Raw genomic sequence first — 26,273 nt, forward strand, 5'->3', positions numbered from 1 at the left:
AGCATCTGATTGGCCGATGATAAAAACCAGACACTTTATCACTTCCCAGAGCTTTAAAAAATCTGCCCCTGAGTGCCAAATTTCATGTTATTTGACCTCAGTGGAAAAAGGGGGAAGGGGGTAGGTGCAGTAGTTACCTATTTTCAGAAATCGAACATTATGACAATGACAATTGTAGTAGATGCAACATTGATTACATTTTCTGTATGTGATTCTTTTTTATAACTTTTTAGGGTTTTTTACATAGTTTCCAAGCTGTTCGGATTTAGGCGTGTGAAACGCGCTTTGAAATATTTGTCCCACATTACTGACTGCAGACATATTTTTCCCATAGTGCCTAACCCTAAGCCTGCTGCCTACCAACTTAACCAAACCTCCTCTCTGGTACCTGACCATGTTGTCTGCAACCTAACCCTTAACTCCCATCTAGTACCTAAAACTACTGCATGCAACCTATCTAACATCCCTTCTAGTACCTAACCCTAAGCCTGCTGCCTGTAGCCTTACCCTAACCTCTCCCTAATGTCTAAGCCTGCTGCCCGCAGTCTAACCCTATACTCCCCTAGTAAGTTATCCTATGCCTGCAGCCTAACCCTATCCTCCTCCTAATACTTAACATAAAAATTGCAGCCTGCAGCCTAACCTTAACCTCTGCCTAGTGCCAAATCCTAAACCTGCTGCCTGCAGCCTAACTCTAACCCCTGCCTAGTGTCTAGCCCAAAGCCTGCTACCCACAAGCATAAACCTGACCCCCCAGATTGTAATCCTGCTGCCTGCAGCCTAACTCTAAACATTGTGGTGCCCAAATTCTGAATGTCAACATCGCAAATATTGACCTAACGTAAATGTTGACATACAGTAATGACTATATATATATATATATATATATATATATATATATATATATATATATATAGCCCTAATTGTGTGGAGTTTGTATATACTTTGTGTGTTTGTGTGGGTTTACTCCGGGTACTCCGGTTTCCTCCCACAATCCCAAAATATACTGGTAAGTTAATTGGCTACCAAAAAATTAACCCTAGAATGTCTGTGTGTGCGTGTACATGTGGTAGGGAATATAGATTGTAAGCTCCACTGGGGCAGGGACTGATGTGAGTGTTCAAATAATCTCTGTAAAGCGCTGCAGAATATGTGTGCGCTATATGAGAAACTGTTAATAAATAAATAATAAATATATATATATATATCACATTTTATTCCCTCCCACAGAGAACATTACTATTATTACTATAGCTGCTACAATATTTTTATTTTATATTTTTATTCAGAACTGGCAGAGAAGCAGATTCCCATTTCATTTATTTTTAAGGGGAAGAGAGCGGATGTATGCATATAACGGAACTTAATGAGCACTTTTATTTGTATTTGTGTCTGGGTTTAATTATAATTGACATGGTAAATGTAACTTATTACTTATTAATAACACTAGCCAGACACAGACAGTGTTTTATTTATACAATACTTAATAAGGAAATAATTTGTATATGAATTGTGTACTGTAACATTTACTACTAACAATGTCAGACCACATCCCCTGGCACACAGTATACTCTCCTGGCATCAGCCTGGTGCTGGTACTACTACCATGATGTGTCTGCACAACACCTATGGGTCTTCTGGGCCTATTCTGGGCCACAAAATGCCTGCTACTTTACATAATCCGCTTGTTTTTATTTAGTAGCTCAATTAACTATGGCTTTTAATAGACTAAGGACCTAATTCAGCATGGATCACTAATTAGTGCGATTAATAAATGTCTGCACATTGTGCATTCGCACTGCACACAGGGCCTAATTCTATATCACTCGGAATGGGGCATGCCAGGGGATGCTTCTCGTACACATCCCCTCGCATGGATTCAATGGTGACGGGTATTCGGCCGGGCGGCATCTCAGGCAGTGAACATCGCTGCTTACCGAGCCAATGAGAATAAATATCCATATGCATAGCAGTGTTTGATTGACAGGAAGCCCGCGTTTAGAGGAGGAAGCAAGGCTTTTTGCGGTGTGGTTGTGAATACACAGGTGTGCCCAGGCGTTTTTTGGTGGGTCTCTTACGTCAGCGATCACCACTTTCAGCCTGGTTCTTTAGCAGATTAGTGAAAGACTTAGGGGGTATTCAATGTCAGGGGTACGGCTGTCGAGCAAGCTCGACAGCCGTGCCCCAGTCGTGTTCTCGCTTTGCTCGACTTGAGCTCGGCGGTCGGAATTCAATGTCCCGGCCTCCGAGCGGCAAGATAGGGGCGTTCCCGCGAGCTGAGGATGGAAATAGACGAGCTCCGGCCGGGAGCTCGACTATTTCCATCTTTTCTCGGCAGAACGAGCCCGACAGCTTGTGATGTTGGGCTCGTTCTGCCGAGAACCCCTGTTCAATGCTGTCAGGAAAGACAGCATTGAATAGGGACCCGCAGCCATCTCCCCCGTCGGGAGATGGCTGTGGGAGCACGACACACATTGAATACCCCCCTTAGACTTACTTATATGGAAAAAAATCTTTCATGTTTCTGTTTTTGCGAATGGATCCTGCATGCATTACTATTTGCGATCGCATTTCTGCAAGGGGCCGTTATTCTTTCTTTCTGGGCTGCGACATTTTGATCGCAGGCAACTGCTTATTCTCTAATTAGCAATCCATGCTGAATTAGGCCCTATGATGGTTGAGTTTCTCTAGTCCTCAAGGATTTGGTTGTACAGTACTTAAAAGAGGAAGCAAGCCTGGGAAGTGTATTGCGGACATTTGTTTACCAACAATATATTCCTAATATCTTGATATGTTTCATTTTATAGGCCTTTCTTTCAGCAAATCTGGGCCCTTAGAATACTACTTCTGTGGCAAAATCATTATTCATGTATTAGTCAATAAGTTTTGATGACCACAAGTAGAGTTGTATGTCTGCCAGGCCTCCAGGACTTTTCATTTCACTATTTTAGGCTCCCGACATTCTAGTTCCCTATGGCACAATGGGCCAGATGCACTAAGCTTCAAAAGTGATAAAATGGAGTGTGATAAACAACCAACCAATCAGCTCATGTCTGACTTTTTTCAAACCTGGCCTGGAAATGGCAGGTAGGAGCTGATTGGCTGGCTGTTTATCACTCTCCATTGTATCACTTTTGAAGCTTAGTGCATCTGGCCCAGTATCATTGTTTAACAAAGCACTGTACATTAAGAAGTCCAAGGGATACTCAATAAAAGTCAAAATACATTGGGTCTACCACTGAAGTTCGACAGGGATGGAAAATCGACACAAGCATTAGGGCAACCATGGAAAGGTAGATAGTCAAAAGGTTGGCATGATTTTTTTCACGTTTTTTTTTTTTTAACCGTCATTTGCAGACAGGCGGTATTTTATACCCTACCATCCACTATGGCGTGGAGGGAAAATAAAATAGTGTGCCGAGCGTAGCAAGCCATGCGAGGGGACATGGTACACACTGCAGGTAAATGGGCACATAGCGGTATGGGGATGGGGTGTGGGGACGGATTACTCTTCCAAATATCTTTACTCCTGAAGAAAGTTTATGGATAATACATTTTACGAAGACGAGTAATGTAGGGTACACACCACAACAACCATGATCATGACACGATCGTGAAACAATTTCCTGAAATCGTACGATGGTTACACGATTGGATTGGAGCACATGATCTGCACATGATCGGTACTCAATCCTATGTAAATGATGAATCTTTATCCCAGCAGGTAAAATATCCAAAGTGATCCAAATGACCAGTGGGGACGCGCATCGGATCAGAATCGCATTGGTCTTTTTACATACAATTGGTCGTTAGACGCGTCAAAATTGGGGGAAATTAGCCCAAATCATTCTGGTGTATACCCACCATTAGTTGAAATGTGGATACATAAAAGTTCTAGACTCTCAAGGAAATATTTAGTAAAGGTTGATTTTGGTTTGATTTAAAATTGCTCTTAATTAATGTAGGGCTTCCAGGGCTAAAACATACATTTACTGACAGATTCATTTCTATATTCATTTTTAAATGTTAGTGAATGTGTGTTCTATCCCCCGAAGTTCCATTGTAATAAATTTTAAATCAATCAACATTTACCATAAAATAAACCAACATCGACATTTAGTAAATATATCCCAGAGTATCTGTAATAATTTCACACTAACTCTTACGGCTTGCTTCCACTATTTTAATATCTGCCATTTACAAAATTGTCAAACTAAGGTATCTTGCCAGGTATCTTGCTATGTGTCATAATAGCAAGCACAGTTGTCGACTTTGTTGAATTCCCATCCCGGAGAGACAAGATATGGAGGTCTTGAATGCATTGTGCCATGAGTCTTACTGTCAAAGCTCAGCCGTATTCACGGCAGAATTGTATGGAAAGTGGGAGTGATCTCTACTCACTTGGCATTCTGGGAGAACTCCTCAAAATTTATGAATCCAATTAGACAAGTATGGTTCAGACTACTATGGAGTCAGCCTCGGTTTCAGAAAGTAGGAGCATTAGAAGCAGTGAAATACAGCTGAGGAATAAATTACGGAGGGTGGTGAGTTGAGCTGGTATTGATTCATTTCTAACACCCATACCTGGCCTCTGCAGTACAGAGGTGTCAGCAGAATGTTTTGGTGGCCACAGGGGACAAATGTGCTGCAAATTCCTCTGCTATCAGCTACGGCATGTATGTTTAACACACCGCAGCTTTACACCCCATTTCACACCCTTCTTTTTTTCCTGGGTTGGCCACGGGAACAATCCGGGTGTAAGGCTAGTGTGAATGGGTCCTGGGTCAAAATCTCAGGAGCCATGCCCTAGCATTTGAACACTGGTAGTTACCAGGGTTGCTCCCAGGATCTTCCCAGGGTATGGTGCGGTGTGAATGAGTAATCCATCGAGCAACCCAGGCCCCGTTCAAAGTATAAATGCAGCGCAGTCAGTATTCGCCCCTTGCATACTGCAAATGTCAGGTCGCTCCTGGAATGGAGCCGTGTCCTAATCCTGGGAACGACCCTGGCATTTGCAGTATGAATGGGATATTAGTAAGATCCCAATAGTCTCTTCTAGTTGTCTTTGCAATCCACCAAAGTCAGTAATGTACTGTAGCTGTACCCCAGGGCTATAAGATATATATATATATTTTTTAGAGCAATAGACAGTGTGTTGAAACATGTGATTGTACCGTTTGCTAAATATTTAATACTTAACAAATAGTGTAGATTGTAAGTATTCATAATCCAGAAAAGAATGTGGTTTATGATAAGTGAGCTCAATTATAAACAATATCCTTGTGGTAATCTTTAACAGGAAGCAAATGCTTTCCACCATAATGGTGGTGCATTCCAAGCGACGCGCGTGTATAGCTAAGGAAATCATTGCGATAAGAGCAAGACACATGACTTTATTAGGAAGCTTATGCGTTCCAACAATCATGTGCATGCGTTCCATCTGATGCGCCAGACGCGCTCCAGCCCCAAAACTTTGGATTTGGTTCTTTCAATACACGCTGAAAAATTATTCCTCTAAGTGCCGCTGACTGCTTTATTCACACATATATATATATATATATGTTTAGAAACAAGCAGAGGTGCGCTTCATAATCCGCTTGTTTTTATTTAGTAGCTCAATTAACTATGGCTTTTAATGGACTAAGGACCTAATTCAGCATGGATCACTAATTAGTGCGATTAATAAATGTCTGCACATTGTGCATTCGCACTGCACACAGGGCTTAATTCTATATCACTCGGAACGGGGCATGCCAGGGGATGCTTCTCGTACACATCCCCTCGCATGGATTCAGTGGTGGCGGGTATTCGGCTGGACGGCATCTCAGGCAGTGAACATCGCTGCTTACCGAGCCAATGAGAATAAATATGCATAGCAGTGTTTAATGGTGGTGCATTCCAAGCGACGCGTGTGTATAGCTAAGAAAATCATTGCGATAAGAGCAAGAAACATGACTGTATTAGGAAGCTTATGCGTTCCAACAATCATGTGCTTGCGTTCCATCTGAGGCGCCAGACGCGCTCCAGCCCCAAAACTTTGGATTTGGTTCTTTCAATACACGCTGAAAAAGAATTCCTCTAAGTGCCGCTGACTGCTTATTCACATATATATATATATATATATATATATATATATATATATATGTGTTTAGAAACAAGCAGAGGTGTGCTTCATAATCCGCTTGTTTTTATTTAGTAGCTCAATTAACTATGGCTTTTAATGGACTAAGGACCTAATTCAGCATGGATCACTAATTAGTGCGATTAATAAATGTCTGCACATTGTGCATTCGCACAATGTGGTAATCTTTAACAGGAAGCAAATGCGTTCCACCATAATGGTGGTGCATTCCAAGCGACGCGCGTGTATAGCTAAGGAAATCATTGCGATAAGAGCAAGACACATGACTGTATTAGGAAGCTTATGCGTTCCAACAATCATGTGCATGCGTTCCATCTGATGCGCCAGACGCGCTCCAGCCCCAAAACTTCGGATTTGGTTCTTTCAATACACGCTGAAAAAGAATTCCTCTAAGTGCCGCTGACTGCTTTATTCACACATATATATATATATATATATATATATATGTTTAGAAACAAGCAAAGGTGCGCTTCATAGTGTAAAACCCTTTTTTATTGTTGATAAAACACAGCACTGTGTAAGGTACATAAAATCAATGAAGACCCGTACCGAGCGGGTAACCGCTGTGGGCTGGTTACCACAAGGTTCAATATTAAATACCCAGGCAGAACCCCCACCACCCTCCATGGCACCGCAGGACCCCAGGCGAACCGCTGGCCAACCACCAAGAGGGACGGCGTGCCGACGCGCCGGAGACCGCGAGCGTGGATGCAGCAGGAGAAGCTGGGCACAGGTAGAGCTGACGTCACTAGCCCCGCCCTAACGCATTTCCTAACGCCCTCTGACGAAGTTTTGATACGAAACACGGTAGGGGCGGGGCTGGTGACGTCAGCTATACCTGTGCCCGGCTTCTCCTGCTGCATCCACGCTCGCGGTCTCCAGTGCGCCGGCACGCCGTCCCTCTTGGTTGTTAGCCGGCGGTTTGCCTGGGGTCTTGCGGTGCCCTGGAGGGTGGTGGGAGTTTTGCCTGGGTGTTTAATATTGAACCTTGTGGTTATCAGCCCACAGCGGTTACCCGCTCGGTACGGGTCTTCATTGATTTTATGTACCTTACACAGTGCTGTGTTTTATCAACAATAAAAAACTGTTTTACACTATGAAGCGCACCTCTGCTTGTTTCTAAACAGATTGTCTCTACGCCTGGAGTCCAGAGTCTCCTTTGGAGGTTGCTGCAGTCTTACTATGGACTTAGTGTCACTACAATCAGTGGACTCTCTGATTTACTACAACTGGTTGGTGGCTGCTAAACCGCGCAGGTTTACCTACACTTCTCTTTGCATAATATATATATATATATATATATATATATATATATAAAAGGCTAACTACTCCTCATTTCTATGAGGTGAAGTACAGTACCACCACTGACTACTAGTGGCCACTCAACAGACCAAATTACTCCTTTGTGTGCTAAAAGATGACAGAAAGTGAAAGCAAGTTTTGCAGGGACACTGATCTGGTACATACTTGCTGGATATGGGGAGAGGGAGCTGTGAAGACAGAGATTGGAAGAAGGGGCATATAGAGACTGGGGGTGGGGAGGAGAGTTTGTGGGCTAAAAACTGTAACAGCAGGATGCAACATAAGGGGCATGAGTATATCACCAATGAAAACATTAACAACGGTGTAGGAGGGGGTCTACAACTGGCCGCCATACTGGCCCCCATCTGCTGCTGGTGCCTGCCGCCGTCCATTCGCAGTATCTGCCTCGGTACTGCACATACCCCAGATTCTATAGGCTGCAGCTGAAGCAGCCCATAGTAGAATCCCAGAGGGAGGGAACCCCTCCCAATGAGACTGCCTTGGATGACTGTCCGGTCGGACTTCCAATAGGAAGTCACTACCAGTCAGTGCAGCCAGTGCAGTCTTGCAGATGGATTTTACTTGGGGGCGGGGTTTGAAGTACTGCAGGCCATAGGTAAAAACAACCACTGCATATTAGTTAGTCAAGTTTTGTCTGAAATCTGATTGGTTGGGCAGTAGATTGGGGGGATAGAGGAGCATAAAAGGCAGACTACTACCATTACACACAGATACAACCCAGCTGACAAAAATGTGCAAAAGTAATAAAATGCCTCTCCCCACTGGTAGCCCTGTTTAGCTACTGTATACGGACAAATTGCAGCATCACCAAAGTATACTGGGCCCAACACCTGGTTACACAATAGTCCCATATAGCTTGTGGCTACATGTATAATAAGATAACACTCAATGGCAAGCATTTTAACACCTTCATTATTGATGCTGGGCATATTTCACATGTACATTTAGGAAAGTTCCAATGTGACTTTTTTTACACACTTTTATTACGGGATCAGCTTCTGATTCTTAGCGGCTGTTTAACCTGTGAAGCATTTGCTGGAATAACAAGCGCCTCTCATCACAGCGTCGGTCCTTGCAGGAGGTTTTCCTCCATTTATATTATAGAATTACGATTATGAGAACATGAAATGGGTCAGTAGATTCTAGCTATGAGGGCCACAGAGTATACATAAATATCTCTTCATTGAGATCACAGGAAGCAGAAAGCACTTAGAACACATGGTAAAACTTTATGATGTAGCTGTAGTATAACAGGCTCTGTATCGAACATAGGCCTTATTCTAGTTGATTCGGACGGAAACCGAGTGTTCTTTGCCCCGCCTATTGTACGGATTGCTCATACCGTCCGAATGCAGTAAGATGCTGAGTGGATGTTTCATGTGAACACCTCCCCCATCTGAGGGAACCTCCCCCATTCTCCGATGGTCGACGACCATCGAATGATGGACCGAGCGGTCAAGCAGCCCCGAGTCCTCCAAACTACTTGGTAATTTTTCCATGTGAAAGCAGGGATATGGACAGCCAGCTGACTTCCGGCTATGTCAGCTGTCCGCCCTCCCAGCGGCGTAACTATAGCACCGCAGCACCCGCCACCGCGCGGGGGGGGGGGGCGCTGTGCATGTGGGGGCGCCGGGGGCTGCGGTGCTATAGTTAAACCCCCCCAATCCCCCGCAGACTTACCTATCTCGCTGGTCCCGGCGGCTCCGTTCTTCTGCTGAGGACCACCACAAAATGGCCGCCCCCATATAGCACACAGTTCTCTGAAACTGTCTGCTGTATGGGGGCGGCCATTTTCTGGTGGTCCTCAGCAGAAGAACGGAGCCGCCGGGACCAGCGCGATAGGTAAGGCTGTGGGGGATTGAGGGGGGGTTTGCATGGCGGAGCGGGGGGGTAGGGGTGCTTGGCGGGGCGGCGGCGGGGGCCCCTCCCCCAAACGGCGGGCGGGCGCCCAAAACGTAGCTACGCCACTGCGCCCTCCACACATGTGTAACGGCCGGATTACCACATGCATGCCCAGCGTTTTCACAGCCCTTCATGCCCCTCTACACCCCCTGCTCAGATGGGTCCGTACGATCCATTTCTGCACGGAAATCACATGTTCGGATGTGCGAAGGCGTAGAAACGCCTCTGCACATGCGCAAACACAATACATTGCTGTGTATTGTTATTCCCACTGAGAAAACAAAGCTGTTGCCGATCTCATGGCTTGTGCTGATGATTTGAACACACAGAGTCAATTGACCTTATTACTGTGTATGATGCGTGTAGAGAACAATTATAACGGGAACACCAGCAGCAATAAATACGGTGTATTATCTGGGCGCCCGATTTTTTCATCGCATGCCACTACTTAAGGCATGCGATGCGATGCGTAGTTGGATAGTGGGGGTATGAAATCACCCATGGGTGACTATACAATGAAAAATCGGGTCTTTACAATGAAAAATCGCATTGCATGAATTATATGCCACTATATTGCATGCGATACATTATGCACTGACCGCGTGAACTACTGTAAAGACAAACAACGTAATGATCCAGTTCCTGAAAACATGGTGCAATATGGTCGCTGAGCAATTTTGGCTTATTATTTCTCAGCGGTATATCGCTCAGTGACCATATCGCACAGTGTTCCGTTTTTCTCAGAGACTTTTCAGATTTGATTTATCACCCTGTACACACTAAATACCCAAGCGATATGGTCGCTCGCGTTACTGGCTAATGTCACCCTGTGCTTACAGGGCTTAAGCGCACAGTTTGCATTGCCATATAAACATATAACAGGAAATACATACAGCATCTATCCCAGTCCCCGCGGTACACACATTTGTGGCTATAACTTGTGTATATGTCAGCAACTAACAATGATATTATATTTTCAATTACAAGCATCTGTAAATTGTATTCTAAACAGGCTTAAGGCAGCTAATATGGATCCCAGAGGACTGGCTAGTTATTACCAGATATAAATGAAAATGAAAAGCAGATGGGATACGGTCACTAGGTCTACAACAATTAGGTCGACACCACTAGGTCGTCATGCATGAAGGTCGACATGACTAAACGTCAACATGGCGTTAGGTCGACAGGGTCATTAGGTCGACATGAGGAAGCTCAACAGTCAAAAAGTCGACATGGTTTATTCACTTTTTTTTTTTGAGCCAACATGTGCCGACAGGCGACGCGGTGCACTTTTTTTAGTGTCCATGTCGACATTAGGGACAAAAAAAGTGAAAAACCCCCATGTTGACCTTTTGACTGTCACTCTTCCCCATGTCGACCGAATGACCCTGTCGACCTAATCCCATGTCGACCTTCAGACATGTCGACCAAATGCCTGTCTACCTAGTTGCTGTCTATCCATTCCCAGGTAAATAACTACTGACGTGTAGGTCTGACATTATTATGATATGGCTTCAGGGGGTTATTTTGGTTGATTCGAATCAACCAGAACTGATTAACTCGAATTCACAGGCTTGCCAAATTAATGCCGGGCCAAATTATTTAGGCAATTCCACCCAGGGCGCAGAGCTTAGAATCTAATTTCCCTACTACAGGCACACAGGTACATATGAGCCAGTTTAAATGATCCTGTTGATGTTATCTGCAACCTATAAAAGATCGAACTAAACTGACCATTCAATAAAGTGACATACAGTAGAAACATACATAAAAACATTGAATTTACAGCAGATAAAAACCATGTGGCACATCCAGTCTGTCCTGTGGTGTTAGAGGTTAGGCGAGTATTAGTGTTAAGGCCCCCTTACATTATGCGATTTGTGCACGATTTTGCCCGATTCGGATGAATCGGGCCGTGAAATCGTCCCAAATCGTATATGGTGACATCCCCTCCGACCCGATGCGCGGCCCCGTGCGCATCGGATCGGAGATGGGAGGTCGGACGGGCTGCACATAAGATTTGCTAAATCTTATGTGCTGCCCGGAGCCGTGCTCCCCCACAACAGGGGACCTACGAGAGTCAGGCGCAGGGAGCCGGGCAGCATCAGCGGGAGCAGGGGGGGCGGCGCAGAGTACCAGGGAGCCGGGCAGGAGAAGACGCTGCAGCAGCAGCACTTCAAAAAAAAAAAAGGGCCATACAAACGCATAGGAAGCCATTCATTGGCTGAGACCTCTCTCAGCTAATCAGCGATTGGCTGAGAGAGGTCTCAGCCAATCAATGGCTTCCTATTCGTTTGTATGGGGTTTTTCTTTTTTTTTGGAAGTGCTGCTGCTGCATCGTGTTCTCCTGCCCGGCTCCCTGGTACTCTGCGCCGCCGCCCCCCCTGCTCCCTGCCCAGCGGCTTACTGCCCGGCTCCCTGCACCCCGACCCCCCCCCTGCCCACTCTCTGTTTGCGGGCATATCCCCGCTGCTGTCCCCCGCTCCCATTGTCCCTGCAGCTCCCCGGGAGTGGCATGTGATAAATCGCATGCGATTTATCACATGCAAAACTTGGCACATGAAGTGCCATCGCATGTGATCCCTCCCGGGGAGCTGCTGGGACAATCGGGTCCGACTTGTCGTTATGACAAGTCGGACAAATGTAAGGGGGCCTTTAGGGTATTAGGGTTAGTTTAGGGGATTTGCATAGACTTTAGTTATTATAGGGTGAAGAGCTGGTAAAGTATGGTGTAATGAATAGCATTACTGCCTTACAGCACTGAACTCATGGGCTCACGATTAACCTTAGTATGTACAGTACAAGTACATGTGTTTAGGGCAACTATAGGGGCCAAGTGGTTCTTAAGTGCCATCCAATCCTATGGGGGGAAATTTACTAAGATGGGAATTCTGTTTCACATGGTATGTTGCTATGGGCAACCAATCAGATACTATCTATTATATTCTAGAAGGTTCTACATAAATAAAAAGTAGATTCTAATTGGTTGCCCATCATCCCATGTGAAATAGAACTTACATCTTATTAAAATCCCCCCTATGTTTCTATGTAAGAGCTCTATGGTTACTGCTGCTATAGGGATTTACATGAAATGGGTAATTGATTCATTTATTGGCAGTTTCTTATATAGCGCAGCAGATTCCGTTGCACTTTTCAATAGTAGATAGTGACAGAACAAACTGGGTAAAAAACAGACAGACTTGGAGGTAGGAGGGCCCTGCTGAAAGCTTACAATCTATATTTTCTCATAGGGATGGGGTACAAAGAAGCCTAGTCCACTGCTCATGGTTGAACTGGATAACTTAGATCCCCCTAAGCTTGCAGTTTTCAGTGACAAACGAACTGTGCACCCAGTTGGTACAAAAGGAACATCAGGCTCGGGTCACCAGACGGGACACTGCCACTGCTGCTGAATTCATTGGCGCCGGTGCTGCAACAGATGATGTGGCCGGCTCTGGCGCCGGTGCTGGAACAGTTCTCGTCAGCCTCTGCATTGGTTGTGAAGGAGCAGCTGTTCTCCTATGCGTCCTTGTGTTTGCCCTTACTGAAGCTATGTTTTGTTAGATGGTTTCATTCCTAATTTTGTATATAAAAAGAATATAATATTTCTCTTAAGGTACATAAAATGTCATCCTTTCGGCAAAGGCTGATCATGTGAAATGTGCATGGTCATCGTAGACCAGATGAGATCTGCTAAGAAGGTGCCTGCTCACTGCCCTTGGTGATCCAATGGGAAGTTTGAGACACAGGAGGAGGTCATGACAGGAGCTTTAAAGATGAGAGGCAACACCGGTGGATGACTGCAGGGTGCTAGACCTACACTCTGCAGCCATACAAGAGTGAGACCACCCTGGTGTCCACGGGAAAAATCTAACCAACCAGTCCCCGAACACATACATACATACATACATACATACATATATCCAAGTAGCACCCTATACAACTTCTTTTCAATTTTATGCGTTAGGGAAACACGAGTGACACCTCATGTCAAAATCAAGCATACTTTATGATGGTTCGGTTGGGTGATCAACGCAAAACACTGCACTAAACAGATCAGGGAGTATACCAAAATAAGGTACCAGGCTATATAGACTCCAGACTGCATGTACAAATGAGTATGAGAACACTGCAACCAACGTGTTTCATTCCCAAACCTGTTAATATGCTTTTCATACAGTAACAATAACAAATACAAGTCAAAGTATAACTTTTTCCGATAACTATAGAAATAGGGTCAAGGACATCTTCAATGGTCTAATTATACTGGAAAGGCTTAGAAAATCCGGGAGACATGAGAATTAAGGCAAGTACAATACATTCGTTTTCCATCATAGTTCTAATAGAGACTATACAGATCCATGATTTACCCACATATAGACACATTTTTTCCATCTTGTGCCCAATATAAGGCAGGAAGAGACGGCACAGAGAACTGCTTGCATATCCAGTTGGTGCTACCAGGATTACTGAAAACACCAAACTCAGACAAGTCCTATGAGGGGAGTGGTTTGAAATCCCGGTGGTCAAAATCCCGACCGCCGAAATCCCGACAAGGGGGGATGTGGATGGCCCCACCCACGGTGGGCTTGCTGCGCTCGCAACGCAGCGGGCCCGGTGCCTCGCTCCGCTCGGCACACTCATTTATTCTCCCTCTATGGGTGCTGTGGACACCCACAGAGGGACAAAGTCCCGGGATTTCGGCGGTCGGGATTTCGGCGGCTGGGATTTTGGCGGTTGGGATTTCGGCGGTCTGGATTTTGGTGGTCGGGATTTCGACCGCCGGGATTCCTACCGCTGGGATTTCAACTGCATCCCCCTATGAGATTGACAATTTAGGCCAGTATACTGGCACTATGGGAAAAGGGGCTCCAGACTGCACACCCTCGCTGATTGTAATGAGGCGCTAACTTGCTGACATTTATAATTCTACACACAGAAAAAGATGCAGGTGCACTTTGCAATAACTACTCAAAATAATATATATATATATATAATTAAAATAAAATTTTATAAAAGAGGTTGTTAGCATAAATTTGGCCAATGATATGGGCTTGACCACCAACGTCCAGGTCACCTTCGTTGGGTAAGTCCCAGTATCCTGCGCCGTAAACAGACATAACGTCACTACTCACTCTATCATCTTTTTCTTTTTCCTTCTACCAGCCTAAAACAACTAAAAACACCCTAAACTATTCATTCTTCTCCTTTCTTGTGGTTCAGAACAAGTAATTTCCAATCACGGAGCTCAGATGAAATGAGACAAGCCAGAGGGCGATCGCTGTTAATGAAGAGAGCAGTTCTCTGAGATGACACATCCAATCGTTGTTGACAGGGTCAAGTTCTTTGCTCAGAACTTCATCAAATGAAATGAAAGCTACACAAGTTTTAAATGGTACCTTGGAAGGACTATCACTTTAGGCTGTCCGACTAATGGACCCATTTATCAAAATGAAATTCTCTAAAGAGTTCCTGCCCGCCCCTCCCTGGTATCTTACCTCAGGTGCAGCTCTTAAAACACTCAAAAAATAAATTTTGGATTTCCAGCTTCTTTTCTCAAAAAGAAGAGATGGGAATTATTTCAGTAGTGACATGTGAACTCTAGTACAGTATTTTGTTGAGTCCATTGGATACAATTACAATAAAACAGTCTCACGGGTTTTTCCTCAGACAGGACCAATGATTGAAAATTCTACATTAGAGAACTGTGACCCCCCTGAGATAATCTACACATCAGACACAATACATATAACAGTGTTTTCTTTGTCTGCAAATTCTGAATTATTAATCTGCATAGATGTTGTCTTGAACAAGTCCGTTTCCGACAAGCCCTAACACGAAGGCTGCTGTACAAATTCCTTCAAATGCTGCATTTTCTGAAGGCGCTACATTAATCATAGACCCTGGCAATTTATTCTGTATATTTTTTCAGGTGCTGCAGACACACTATTCTCTGCTATTAGCACAAGAGATGTGATCACATCCTCGCATACTTTGTAACTGTGGATAAGTCTTCACATTGGCGACCCAGCTTTGCGAGTGCTGCACGTGAGTTGTGAGATGGTGAGGGGGTGGGGAGGTTAAGTGATGTCTCATTAATTGTGTTATTCTATGGAGAAGTGCAAAAAACGACAGGAAAGATTTATATGAATTAGAGAAAGCATTACCGGCCACCTGTTAGTCTCACAGACTGTATAATATGTGAAATCAGAAGAAGGTAACAATTCATTTAAAGAGAATATTAATTTCAACAGGATAACAAATTGGATTATATTCCTTTTCTTATCAAGTTACCCTAATTACTGAACTCAAATGTTGCATATTCCAGCAGGACAAAGTTTGAATATCCGTTCTGTAGAAATCGGTGACACAGTAATGTACTACTGCTGGCTCCAACAGAAGAGGAAGGCTGGATACAGGCTGACTGTGCTTGAGAGTGGCTTAAGAACTCGGTTTACTAATCGAGAGGCTAGCGCTACTATGAAGACCATCTTTATCACCTTGCTCTGCATATTAATGTTATGGTACTTGTGTATTATCACGGCGCCCAATTAGCATACGTACATTATCATACTGAAATTGCATCGCATGTAACGTTAGAGTGCCATGCGATGCGTGCCATGCGATTTCAGTAGTTAATATGGCACTTCTATTTTAGTGTCTGTTACCCATTTAGCGTAACTGTGGTTTAAGAATTAGCGTAGGTAACGTAAATTCCGTAGTGAGTAAGAGACAGTATTCCCGCTCCCTGTTAGAATCAGTCTGAGGTGAATTTCTGACCGGAATGGCAGCATCACTCAGACCTGCTGGAGAATTGTCCCAAATGGCTGAATCTGTCACTAATACAGTATGTTCAGCCTGCCTAAGATGGAGGAGGAGGCTGTCCAATTCTATCAGCACCATCATCTGCTGCCACCGACGCAGAATTGCACCAAGGGCACCCCATGCACTTGACAGTTAAGGAGTGCATGTGGCGGTGTAATATCAAAGCATGCCGTCAGAAGGTGAGCCTCAGAGCGGGCCATTCATTCATCATTCCTCACTCTCATACGATTTATATATTCCTGGGCAGAGGAGCTCACATCAATCGCTTATTGTGAGCGTCAGATCCAAATTTCAAACAAAGCTGCAGTCCTGTACAATGGATGGATGCGGGGGGCCTGCACCATGGACCTGATGGCGCAGCCGTAGCGGCGTATCGGTGGACCTGGGCAGATTGTTGAGGTCGATGAGAGCTATTGTAAAGAGAAAAAGCAATGTCGGCCATGTTTTGCCTCAACAATGGATGTTTGGCGCGATCTCACAAGGAAGTGGCCAGTGCTTTATTACAGTGGTGCTGAAACGTGATGTCACCACTCTGATGGTGGCCATAAATGAGAACATTGAGCCGGGCACAACCATTTATTCTGATTGCTGTCGGGTGTACAGCACAGATCAATTGGAACAGGCTGGATATAATCATGCCAGTCTTAATCACAGATATAACTTTGTAGACCCCGATACAGGTGTACACACACACAAACCATTGAACGGCTTTGGGGCTCCTGCAAACGGCGGAACAAGCATTAAATGTTAGGACCCAGTTGCCTAGCAACGGCAGATGCCAGGCGGCTCGGCTCATGAGTCCTGGCTGTTTCTAAGCAGGCAGGACTCTGGGAGGTTGGTGCCCTCACTCAGCTGCTTCATTCAGAAAGGGGGCTTGGTTTCACTAGCTCTCCCTGATAGGCTGAGGGTTCTTTCTCAAGGGGTCCGGGCTTTCTCCCAGACGCCGGTGATAATTCTCTGTTCCTGCGGCAGGGTTGCTGCAGGAGCCTGCTGAGTTCTCCTTTCTGCTGGAGCCTGTCATACTTGCGGACGCCCAGAGACGACCTTCTCTCATCTCCCACCTGGTGTCGTGAGTAGCCTAAGGCTACAGCCAGATTGCCTTATCGGTCATTTCCCTAGTGGAGGTTGGGCATTGTTCCTCCATTTAGTTTGGTTGGGGTTGTAAACCCGTGAAGTTGTGCGGTACACAACTTCACAGTTTTGCGACAAGGTCACATAGTATTAATTGCGACGAGGTCGCTTGGTTTGTTGTGCGTCTGGGTCGCAATATTTTCTTTACGGTTATCTTTCTTGTTACACGTGTATTTATCCTTTACTATGAACCTGTATTAAGATAAGGATTTATACGTTTATATTCTCCTTAACACCGTTATCCAGTTTGGGTTACCAGCTTAGTCAGCTTTCCTCTTTGACCTATCTCTGGCAGTCGCCACGGACTTGTAACCACATAACATCTGGCTCCACCAGAGCTAGGGCGGGCTTAACTCGCCCTTTCAAACGTGGAGACTACAGGTAAAGCCTAGCATCCTGCAGTCTGTGGTCACCTGTCAGAGAAGGCCAATAGAGTGCAGAGGATAGCGGCACCGCTCAGTCTGGGCGGCATTCAGGATCCTAAGTTACTCCCTGGATCGTAACACCAAAGAGGCACAGCACGTCACAATTTACAATCCTACTTGCAGGAGTTCATGTGGCGTAAAACTTTGGGTGCTGATAAGCCATTTGAGCGCATCCTTCACGCACTGACGCTGCTTCCAAAGGCAGATTGACTGTTGTATTATCTTTTTTGGGTAATTTTTTTCCTCATTAATGTTGTTATTCTTGATTGATTGCTAATATTGTCATTATTTATTGTGATTACTATGATTACTTGATTTAATATGCTCTTTCATTATAACTTATTAAGTAAATACCAGTTTTTCTTCAAAACACCCCCACTATCCATGAAATCCTGAAGCGTGGCGAGCCCCGTTAGGGGACGCGTTACGTGTCCTCCCGACCTTTTTCAAACCCCCGCTAACCACGTCGGCGCGGAGGCGATTTTATATAGTGTGGCGAGCGCAGCGAGCCACCAAGCCCGAAACGTGGTGAGCGCAGCAAGCGCAGTGAGCCCTGCCAGGGGACGCGGATTATTTAACCTGTATTTGGCATCCGCTCGCCACGCTTCGGGCTTGTTGGCTTGCTGCGCTCACCACACTATATAAAATCAACTCCACGCTGACGTGGATAGTGGGGGTAAGAAAAGTTTGGGAGTTCCTCCATTTAGTTTGGTTGGGGTTGTAAACTCGTGAAGTTGTGCGGTACACAACTTCACCGTTTTGCAACGAGGTCGCGTAGTATTAATTGCGACAAGGGTCGCTTGGTTTGTTGTGCGACTGGGTCAACGTGTATTTATCCTTTACCCTGTACCTGTATCAAGATAGGGATTTATATGTTTATATTCTCCTTAACACTGTTATCCAGTTTGGGTTACCAGCTTAGTCAGCTTTCCTCTTGGACCTATCTCTGGCAGTCGCCACGGACTTGTAACCACATAACACCACACTATATAAAATCAACTCCACGCTGACGTGGATAGTGGGGGTACGAAAAGTTTGGGAGTTCCTCCATTTAGTTTGGTTGGGGTTGTAAACTCGTGAACTTGTGCGGTACACAACTTCACCGTTTTGCAACGAGGTCGTGTAGTATTAATTGCCTTGAGAGTCGCTTGGTTTGTTGTGCGACTAGGTTGACGTGTATTTATCCTTTACCCTGTGCCTGTATCAAGATAGGGATTTATACGTTTATATTCTCCTTAACACCGTTATCCAGTTTGGGTTACCAGCTTAGTCAGCTTTCCTCTTGGACCTATCTCTGGCGGTCGCCATGGACTTGTAACCACATAACACCTAACTGCACCAGAGCTAGGGCAAGCTTAACTCGCCCTTTCAAACGTGGCGGCTACAGGCGAAGCCTAGCATCCTGCAGTCTGTGGTCACCTGTCAGAGAAGGCCAATAGAGTTAGTGCAGAGAATAGCGGCACCGCTCAGTCTGGGCAGCATTCAGGATCCTAAGTTACTCCCTGGATCATAACACCAAAGAGGCACAGCACATCACCATTTACAATCCTACTTGCAGGAGTTCATGTGGCGTAAAACTGTAAGCCATTTGAGCGCATCCTTCACGCGCTGATGTTGCTTCCAAAAGCAGGATGACTGTTGTATTATCTTTTTTTGGTAATTATTTTCCTCATTAATGTTGTTATTCTTGATTGATTGCTAATATTGTCATTATTTATACTGATTACTGTGATTAATTGATTTAATATGCTCTTTCATTATAACGTATTAAGTAAATACCAGTTTTTCTTCATTAATGTTGTTATTCAAGATTGATTGCTATTATTGTCAGTATTTATTGTGATTATTGTGATTACTTCATTTAATATGCTCTTTCATTATTACTTATTCAGTAAATACCAGTTATACGTTAACACACGTGGTCATTACTGTGTCAGATGTATGATATTGCAGGTGTGAATGTGTCCCGAAAACCCTCACAATCCATGAAATCCCGAAGCATGGCGAGCGCAGCGAGCCCCGTAAGGGGATGCGTTACGTGTCCTCCTGACCTTTTTCATACCCCCACTAACCACGTCGGCGTGGATTTGATTTTATATAGTGTGGCGAGCGCATCGAGCCACCAAGCCCGAAGCGTGGCGAGCACAGTGAGCGCAGCGAGCCCTGCGAGGGGACGCGGATTACTTAACATGATTTCGGCGTCCGCTCGCCACGCTTCAGGCTCGTTGTGCTCACCACACTATATAAAATCAACTCCATGCTGATGTGGATAGTGGGTGTATGAAAAGGTCGGGGAAAAGCCTAATGCGTCCGCTCGCCACGCTTCGGGATGACGTGGATAGTGGGGGTATGAAAAGGTCGGGAGAACGCGTAATGTGTCTGCTCGCCACGCTTCGGGATGACGTGGATAGTGGGGGTATGAAAAGGTCGGGAGAAAGCCTAATGCGTCCGCTCGCCACGCTTCGGGATGACGTGGATAGTGGGGGTATTAAAAGGTCGGGAGAACGCGTAATGTGTCTGCTCGCCACGCTTCGGGATGACGTGGATAGTGGGGGTATGAAAAGGTCGGGAGAACGCGTAATGTGTACAGGGTGCAGTGAATAAATTAACTAGTGAGATCGCATCGCATGCAAGGAAAAAGTGCCATGTGATGCAATGCGATTTCACTACGCAGAATAACCCACAAAGAAAATAGCGTACTGGGCGCTGTGATAATACATGTACCAAATTGACTAAGATGGGAGTTTTATTAAAGATAGCATGTTGCCCATTGCAAGGTTTCTTCAGGTTTTTTTTTTCTTAAAATAAAAGTGATGTGTTGGTGACGCTGTTTTGCACATAGAGAAAGGCAATCATCTGAATGACATTATTCTGTCTTCTGGAATTCTATTTGAAAACTTTCAAAGCAGAGACATCTGCTGGTGGATGTGAGGAAGAGTATAACCTCCCCTACTATACTGGAACATGCAGAAACACATCAATCCTTCCACAACATGAAAGACTCTCACATGTATGGCAGTGTAAAGATTGCATTAATAATGGCAATAAAATCACATTCAACAGGCTAATACCACAGAGCTGGTATGCACTACAACAGTGCTTCTCAAATCCAGTCTTCTGGACAAAACAGGCATGTTTTCCATCTCCCCTTGTTTTGCATTTAATAGAATGGCTAGTTTTGAAAGACCCACAAGTGGTTCTAATTATGTGGCCGATTCAGACCCGTTTCGGCCGGGTCCAAATTCAGCACTGTTCCGATGTTGGGGGGGTCTTTGCTTGTGCATATACTGTATGCGCATGAGCAGACCCCCTGTGTGAATGGTTGTGGTGTGGCGGTCTGACAGGGGGATCCAAAAGGTCAATCCCGACTGCCGGTGCTCCGACAGGGGGGCGAGCTCAAAGAAGTCCCTTGCGGGCACCGGCAGATGGGATTCCGATGTCGGGATACTGACAGTTGGGATCCCCCCTGTCAGGCAGTCATTCAGAACCCATGTGAACGCCTTTGCACACTAAACAGGAGGGCAGGGGGCAGCTGCAGGGATTTTATTGGCATCCCTATGAAAACGATGATTGTGAGGGGAGGTCGGCTACATGACTTCAGTGTCCGCGCCCTTTTCAGCGGATAGCGGCTGTAAAAAAACACAGACGGACTTTTATTACCGAAGGCGAGGGAAATCATTCGCGACCATGGAATGATTTCTAATGTTGCGGCCGCATGCGAGGGGACGTATTAGCGAAAGGGATTCAGGTGCCGAGGGGCAGCCATTCAGTGGGGCGGCGTTACGGTGCTCACTAGGCAGCGAATATACACTGCCTAGCGAGCCACCCGAGTCAGGCCCTATGTCCCCTGTAATTCTGTGAGGAGACCTGAAAACATGTTAGTGCACCCCGAGGGCTTGATTTGAGAGACGCTGCACTACAAAGCATGTTGTTATAGATCTAGACCAGTGATGGCTAAACTTGACACTCCAGCTGTTGTTGAACTACACATCCCAGCATGCCCTTCATCAGTTTTAGCATGGCCAAACAGTAAAACTGTAGCAGGGCATGCTGGGATGTGTAGTTCAACAACAGCTGGAGTTTCAAGTTTAGCCATCACCGATCTAGACTAAACTTAGCCAACCTGGGGCTCTCCAAGTTTAACTTAATGTCCCAGCGAGCCAAAAAAATGTTTAGAGCCACAGGTTGCTTCCCTAGGTGCTAGTTCAGGGGTATTCAACTTGCACCACCCCAAGCTGCTCTGGAACTACACATCCCAGCATCTAGTGTGGCGCCCTGCCTGTTTTTTTTCGGCATTACCACGCCCTGCCCTAATTCTGCACACTTGTGCTGCAGTTGATAGGCTATGAGCGGTGGAGGGGTGGGATGTGGCTGTAAGAGCTGTGCTGACAGCCGCTTTTCATCAGAGGAAGTCAGAGCTCAGCAGCCTGTCATCACGGCGGGGGGCAGGACGCGGCTGGTGCACTGCTAAACTCAGAGCAGCATGTAAGCTCTAGTAGCAGCTAGACATAGATGCTAGAGGGCGAGCTGTCTACTCTACTGTGCAGTGTTTGTAATGTGCGCGCATGCGCGCTAAATCAATTCAGTAGCGCCTAGCAGCAGCTATGCACTACACATGCTGTGTGATATGATTCTGGCACTGATACCTCCCGCAACGGCGCAACCTCCCCCGCCGGCGGGACACTGCGGTCCGCTGGCGGGACACCAGGACAGGCCCTGGAAATCGGGAGTGTCCCGGTAATATCGGGGCGGTTGGGAGGTATGGGGAAGGGTGGGAGGGAAATGCCTGCTCAATGATGGGGGTGCCCGCTCTGAAGGCAGGGTCCTGCTGTAAGAAAATCCGGTACTTGTTTCCTAGCACGGCCACAATCGTATGGATCGTGTACCTTTAAGTTAAGGTATACGATCCACACGATGGACCCGATTTCCTTTGAAATCAGGTCCATTTTGCCGGCAAAGGTACAAAATCGGGGGCATCGCGTCGGTCGGGACCATTAACAATGGTCCCGACGCGACCGACGCGATGCCCCCGATTTTGCCATAGGCTTCAATGTTAAAATATTTTTTAACATTGAAATCGTGAGGATCGCGTCGGTCTTGTGCCATTATAATGGCACAAGATGAGATGGACTTGATTAAGTCCATCTCACCTTTAAAAAAATGTGAAAAATGTGAAATGGGCCAATATGACCCATTTCACATTATAGATGTCCCCGTCGTCACCCCACGATAGACGCCAACCCGAAGCGTGGCGAGCGCAGCGAGCCCGCGAGGGGCGGCGGTGCGCGTCCTCCGACCTTTTCATTCCCCTACTATCCACGTCGGCGTGGAGTTGAGAATAGAATAGTGTGGCGAGCGCAGCGAGCCACCGAGCCCGAAGCGTGGCGAGCGCAGCGAGCCCCGCGAGGGGACGCGTATAACTTCACAGGTATACGCGTCCGCTCGCCACGCTTCGGGCTCGGTGGCTCGCTGCGCTCGCCACACTATTCTATTCTCAACTCCACACCGACGTGGATAGTAGGGGAATGAAAAGGTCGGAGGACGCGCACCGCCGCCGCTCGCCACGCTTCGGGTTGGCGTCTATCGTGGGGTGGGGTTTACGTCGTAAAATTTGGGGGTCTAGGGAATATTTCACATTGAATCCAAAGTAAAATCGGGTCCCAGGGACCCGATTTACATTTCATTCAATCAAAAAATCGGGTCGGTCGCGTCGATCGCATCGCATGCGATGCGATCGACGCGATTTTTCCGACACGACCACCCCGATGTAAATCGGGGTGGCCGTGCTAGGAAACAAGTACCGAAAATCCTTATGATTCTTGCAGAGTAATGGTGTGGGGGAGGGAGGGTGCTCGCTCTGGAGGCAGCACCCTGCTAAACACTAAGCATGCTATGCCGCAGTTTTTCAGGCAGGGCCTGCTAGGATGTCTAGTTCCACAGCAGCTGGAAGGCCACATGCTGAATCCCCCTGTGCTACAGTAAATGCTTTCTATGTTCTACATGCAATCTACAGCTGACTGACCTGAGGCTTTTCAATTGTGTTTGAATCGTGGCTGGAAACAAGGTACTTGGCAGCTATATCTGTGATGAAGTCAGCATCACATATGTTGGGTAGGTTCATGCTTTGTTGTTCTCGCCTATCTCTATAGACCTGTAAAGAAAGCTATAAGAGTTAGGAGTGAATTCCAAACATTTGCTATGATGGGAATATCTGCTCTCTATGCGGCTGATATAGAGTTGAATGTAAGTCGACTGTAAATCCTGCATGCATTGAACTAAATGCATACACAGATGTGTCCTTATACAATGTGGCTGCGATGCTTACCCTTGTTCGATAGCGTGGTGTATGTTATGCACAGGACTTCAGGTACCGGAGTGGTATTCCCCATAGTTGTCTATCCTCCTGCATTCTGCCGGAGACTCCCTGAAATAGCAGCAATCTCCCTCTCTCCCTCATTAGTCTAGCAATCTCCCTCATGTCACCTAGCCCACATTACACTGTTACATTTTTGTGGAAAAAAGGAATGAGAGATAGATACATTTACATTGAATCATCAGCACCATATCCCAGCACTTTACCAACTACTATTACTAGCTCTTACTAACTGCTTTGGGGCTCATCTACATTTGGATATAAGTCATTTTAAAAGATTCCTCTCAGATGTAGCAGTACACACCCACGCTTCTAGGTGCCATGTTCACAATCTCTTTTCACAATCTCTCCATATTTGGATCTAGACACGCCCTTTGGGTGGAGCATGACATGCCCCCTCAACGGGACGCTGTGTAAAATTCTACAACCAACTATAATCTCCCTGAAACTAGTTTTCAAAAGTAGGCAAGTGTGGTTTTCCCTACTGCATAGACAGAACTGGTATATCTGGACTCTGGATAGGTGTATTCTGAAGAAGTGGATACAGTTGGTGCGGTGTGGGCCCCCTTGGATTAGAGGGGCCCACGTGCTCTGCACACACTGCCCAGAGCAGCGAAACGCGTAGGTGCAGCAACTGTGACCTGATACCACTTCAGCAATCGACACCGACGGTCTGTGTCAACCCTTTTGGATCCAGCACCTGCAATTAGGAGAATTCTACTCCCAGCAGAACTGCTCTTATCAATACCACCGCATTGCACCAACAGTGGATGTTACATCTTGGTTCCCTGGACTTCGATCCGTGGCTTCACAACACCTGGAGGTACGCCACCCCCTTAATAAAGCCCGATCTGAATACAGAGGTTCCACCATTTCCCACACTACCGGTGTCCCCAATTTGCCAATTCTGCGGTCTACTAACAAAGTGAACTGGCCCCTCACTTTGCCACATAGCTACAAGAAATTGCCAAGTGTGGATCCACCCATCCAATTTTTCCGAATGGATTACAAATCATAAAAACTAACAACTGGATTGGACTCTTATGACCGACCGAAGGGTGAATATAAATATCAGTGTCACTTTTTACCTTATTTTATTGTCTTATTATATGTGATTAATTTTAATAAATTGTATAACTTTTTTCATCATACACCTGACCTTTTTCCATTCATTGTGTATAGTTAACCATTTACATCCACCTAGCGCAGTCGACCACTTTTCTTCTTCTTCACCATTGTATTGGGACTGACTCCCCTTTTTTTTAGACTGCTGCTCCATTAGCCAAGCACTCATACACCAGCGCCTTTTTTGGGATATTTTATATCCTTTTTTCTTGTTCTGCACACACTGCACCTATTATATTTGTCCCAATGCTTAGTGGTGTATCTACTAAAGGTTGATTTTTATTTTTTTATCTGTTTAAAATGTTAATGTTAGTAATTGTGTCTTGGCCCTGAAAACACATCATCGATTTAGATTGATGATCATCTGCTTGAAATAATTGAAGATCAACCTTTAGTAAATATGCACCTGAGAAAAAGATTTGCTTGTTGTATCTAGATGGACAAAAAATACAGACATGCAGTTACTCACAGTAGAACAGCACAAAAGCGATAAATACGACATCTGATAAAAAAAAATGAAATTTTGATACATCTTAGCACTATTTATTTATTACCATTTATTTATATAGCGCACACATATACCGCATCGCTTTACAGAATATTTGAACATTCACATCAGTCCCTGCCCCAGTGGAGCTTACAATCTATATTCCCTGCCACATGTACATGCACGCATTAATTCTAGGGTTATTTTTATTTATTCTTTGGGAGCCAATTAACCTACCTGTATATTTTTTGATTGTGGGAGGAAACCCACGCAAGCACAGGGAGAATATACAAACTCTGCACAGTTAGGGTCATAATTATATTATATAATAATGAAACAGTTCAGCCCAAAATGGCTTGCAGTTTCTCCTCTATGGGCTTGTTCTGGATAGGAGTCTTAAAAAGTGAGTAATTATGACATAATGTTGACTTGTTTTTTAAGTTGACATTTAAGTCATGATGTCAGTACTCCTATTTAACTCAAGCCACAGCTTAACACTAACCTGGAGGTTCCCAAACACGGGCTTTAAGGAAGCTCAAC

The 26,273-nt window shown here is 45.4% G+C and overlaps 1 protein-coding gene across 12 annotated transcripts in view; it reads right to left on the reverse strand.

Annotated features, from left to right (window-relative positions):
* The window catches only part of ERC2 (ELKS/RAB6-interacting/CAST family member 2), an 875,436-nt gene that overhangs the window by 271,525 nt on the left and 577,638 nt on the right, over positions 1–26,273 (reverse strand). For 9 of the 12 annotated variants that reach the window (XM_083156222.1, XM_083156227.1, XM_083156223.1 and 6 more), the window contains one exon: positions 23,771–23,899. The exons of the other annotated variants lie outside the window; for them this stretch is intronic. In XM_083156222.1, coding sequence (XP_083012348.1) covers positions 23,771–23,899 — 129 coding nt within the window. The remainder of the gene's footprint in view (positions 1–23,770; positions 23,900–26,273) is intronic. 12 annotated transcript variants of the gene reach the window in all.

Source organism: Crinia signifera, chromosome 8 (genome assembly GCF_055691185.1).
Source record: "Crinia signifera chromosome 8, ASM5569118v1, whole genome shotgun sequence".
Classification (NCBI taxonomy): domain Eukaryota; kingdom Metazoa; phylum Chordata; class Amphibia; order Anura; family Myobatrachidae; genus Crinia; species Crinia signifera.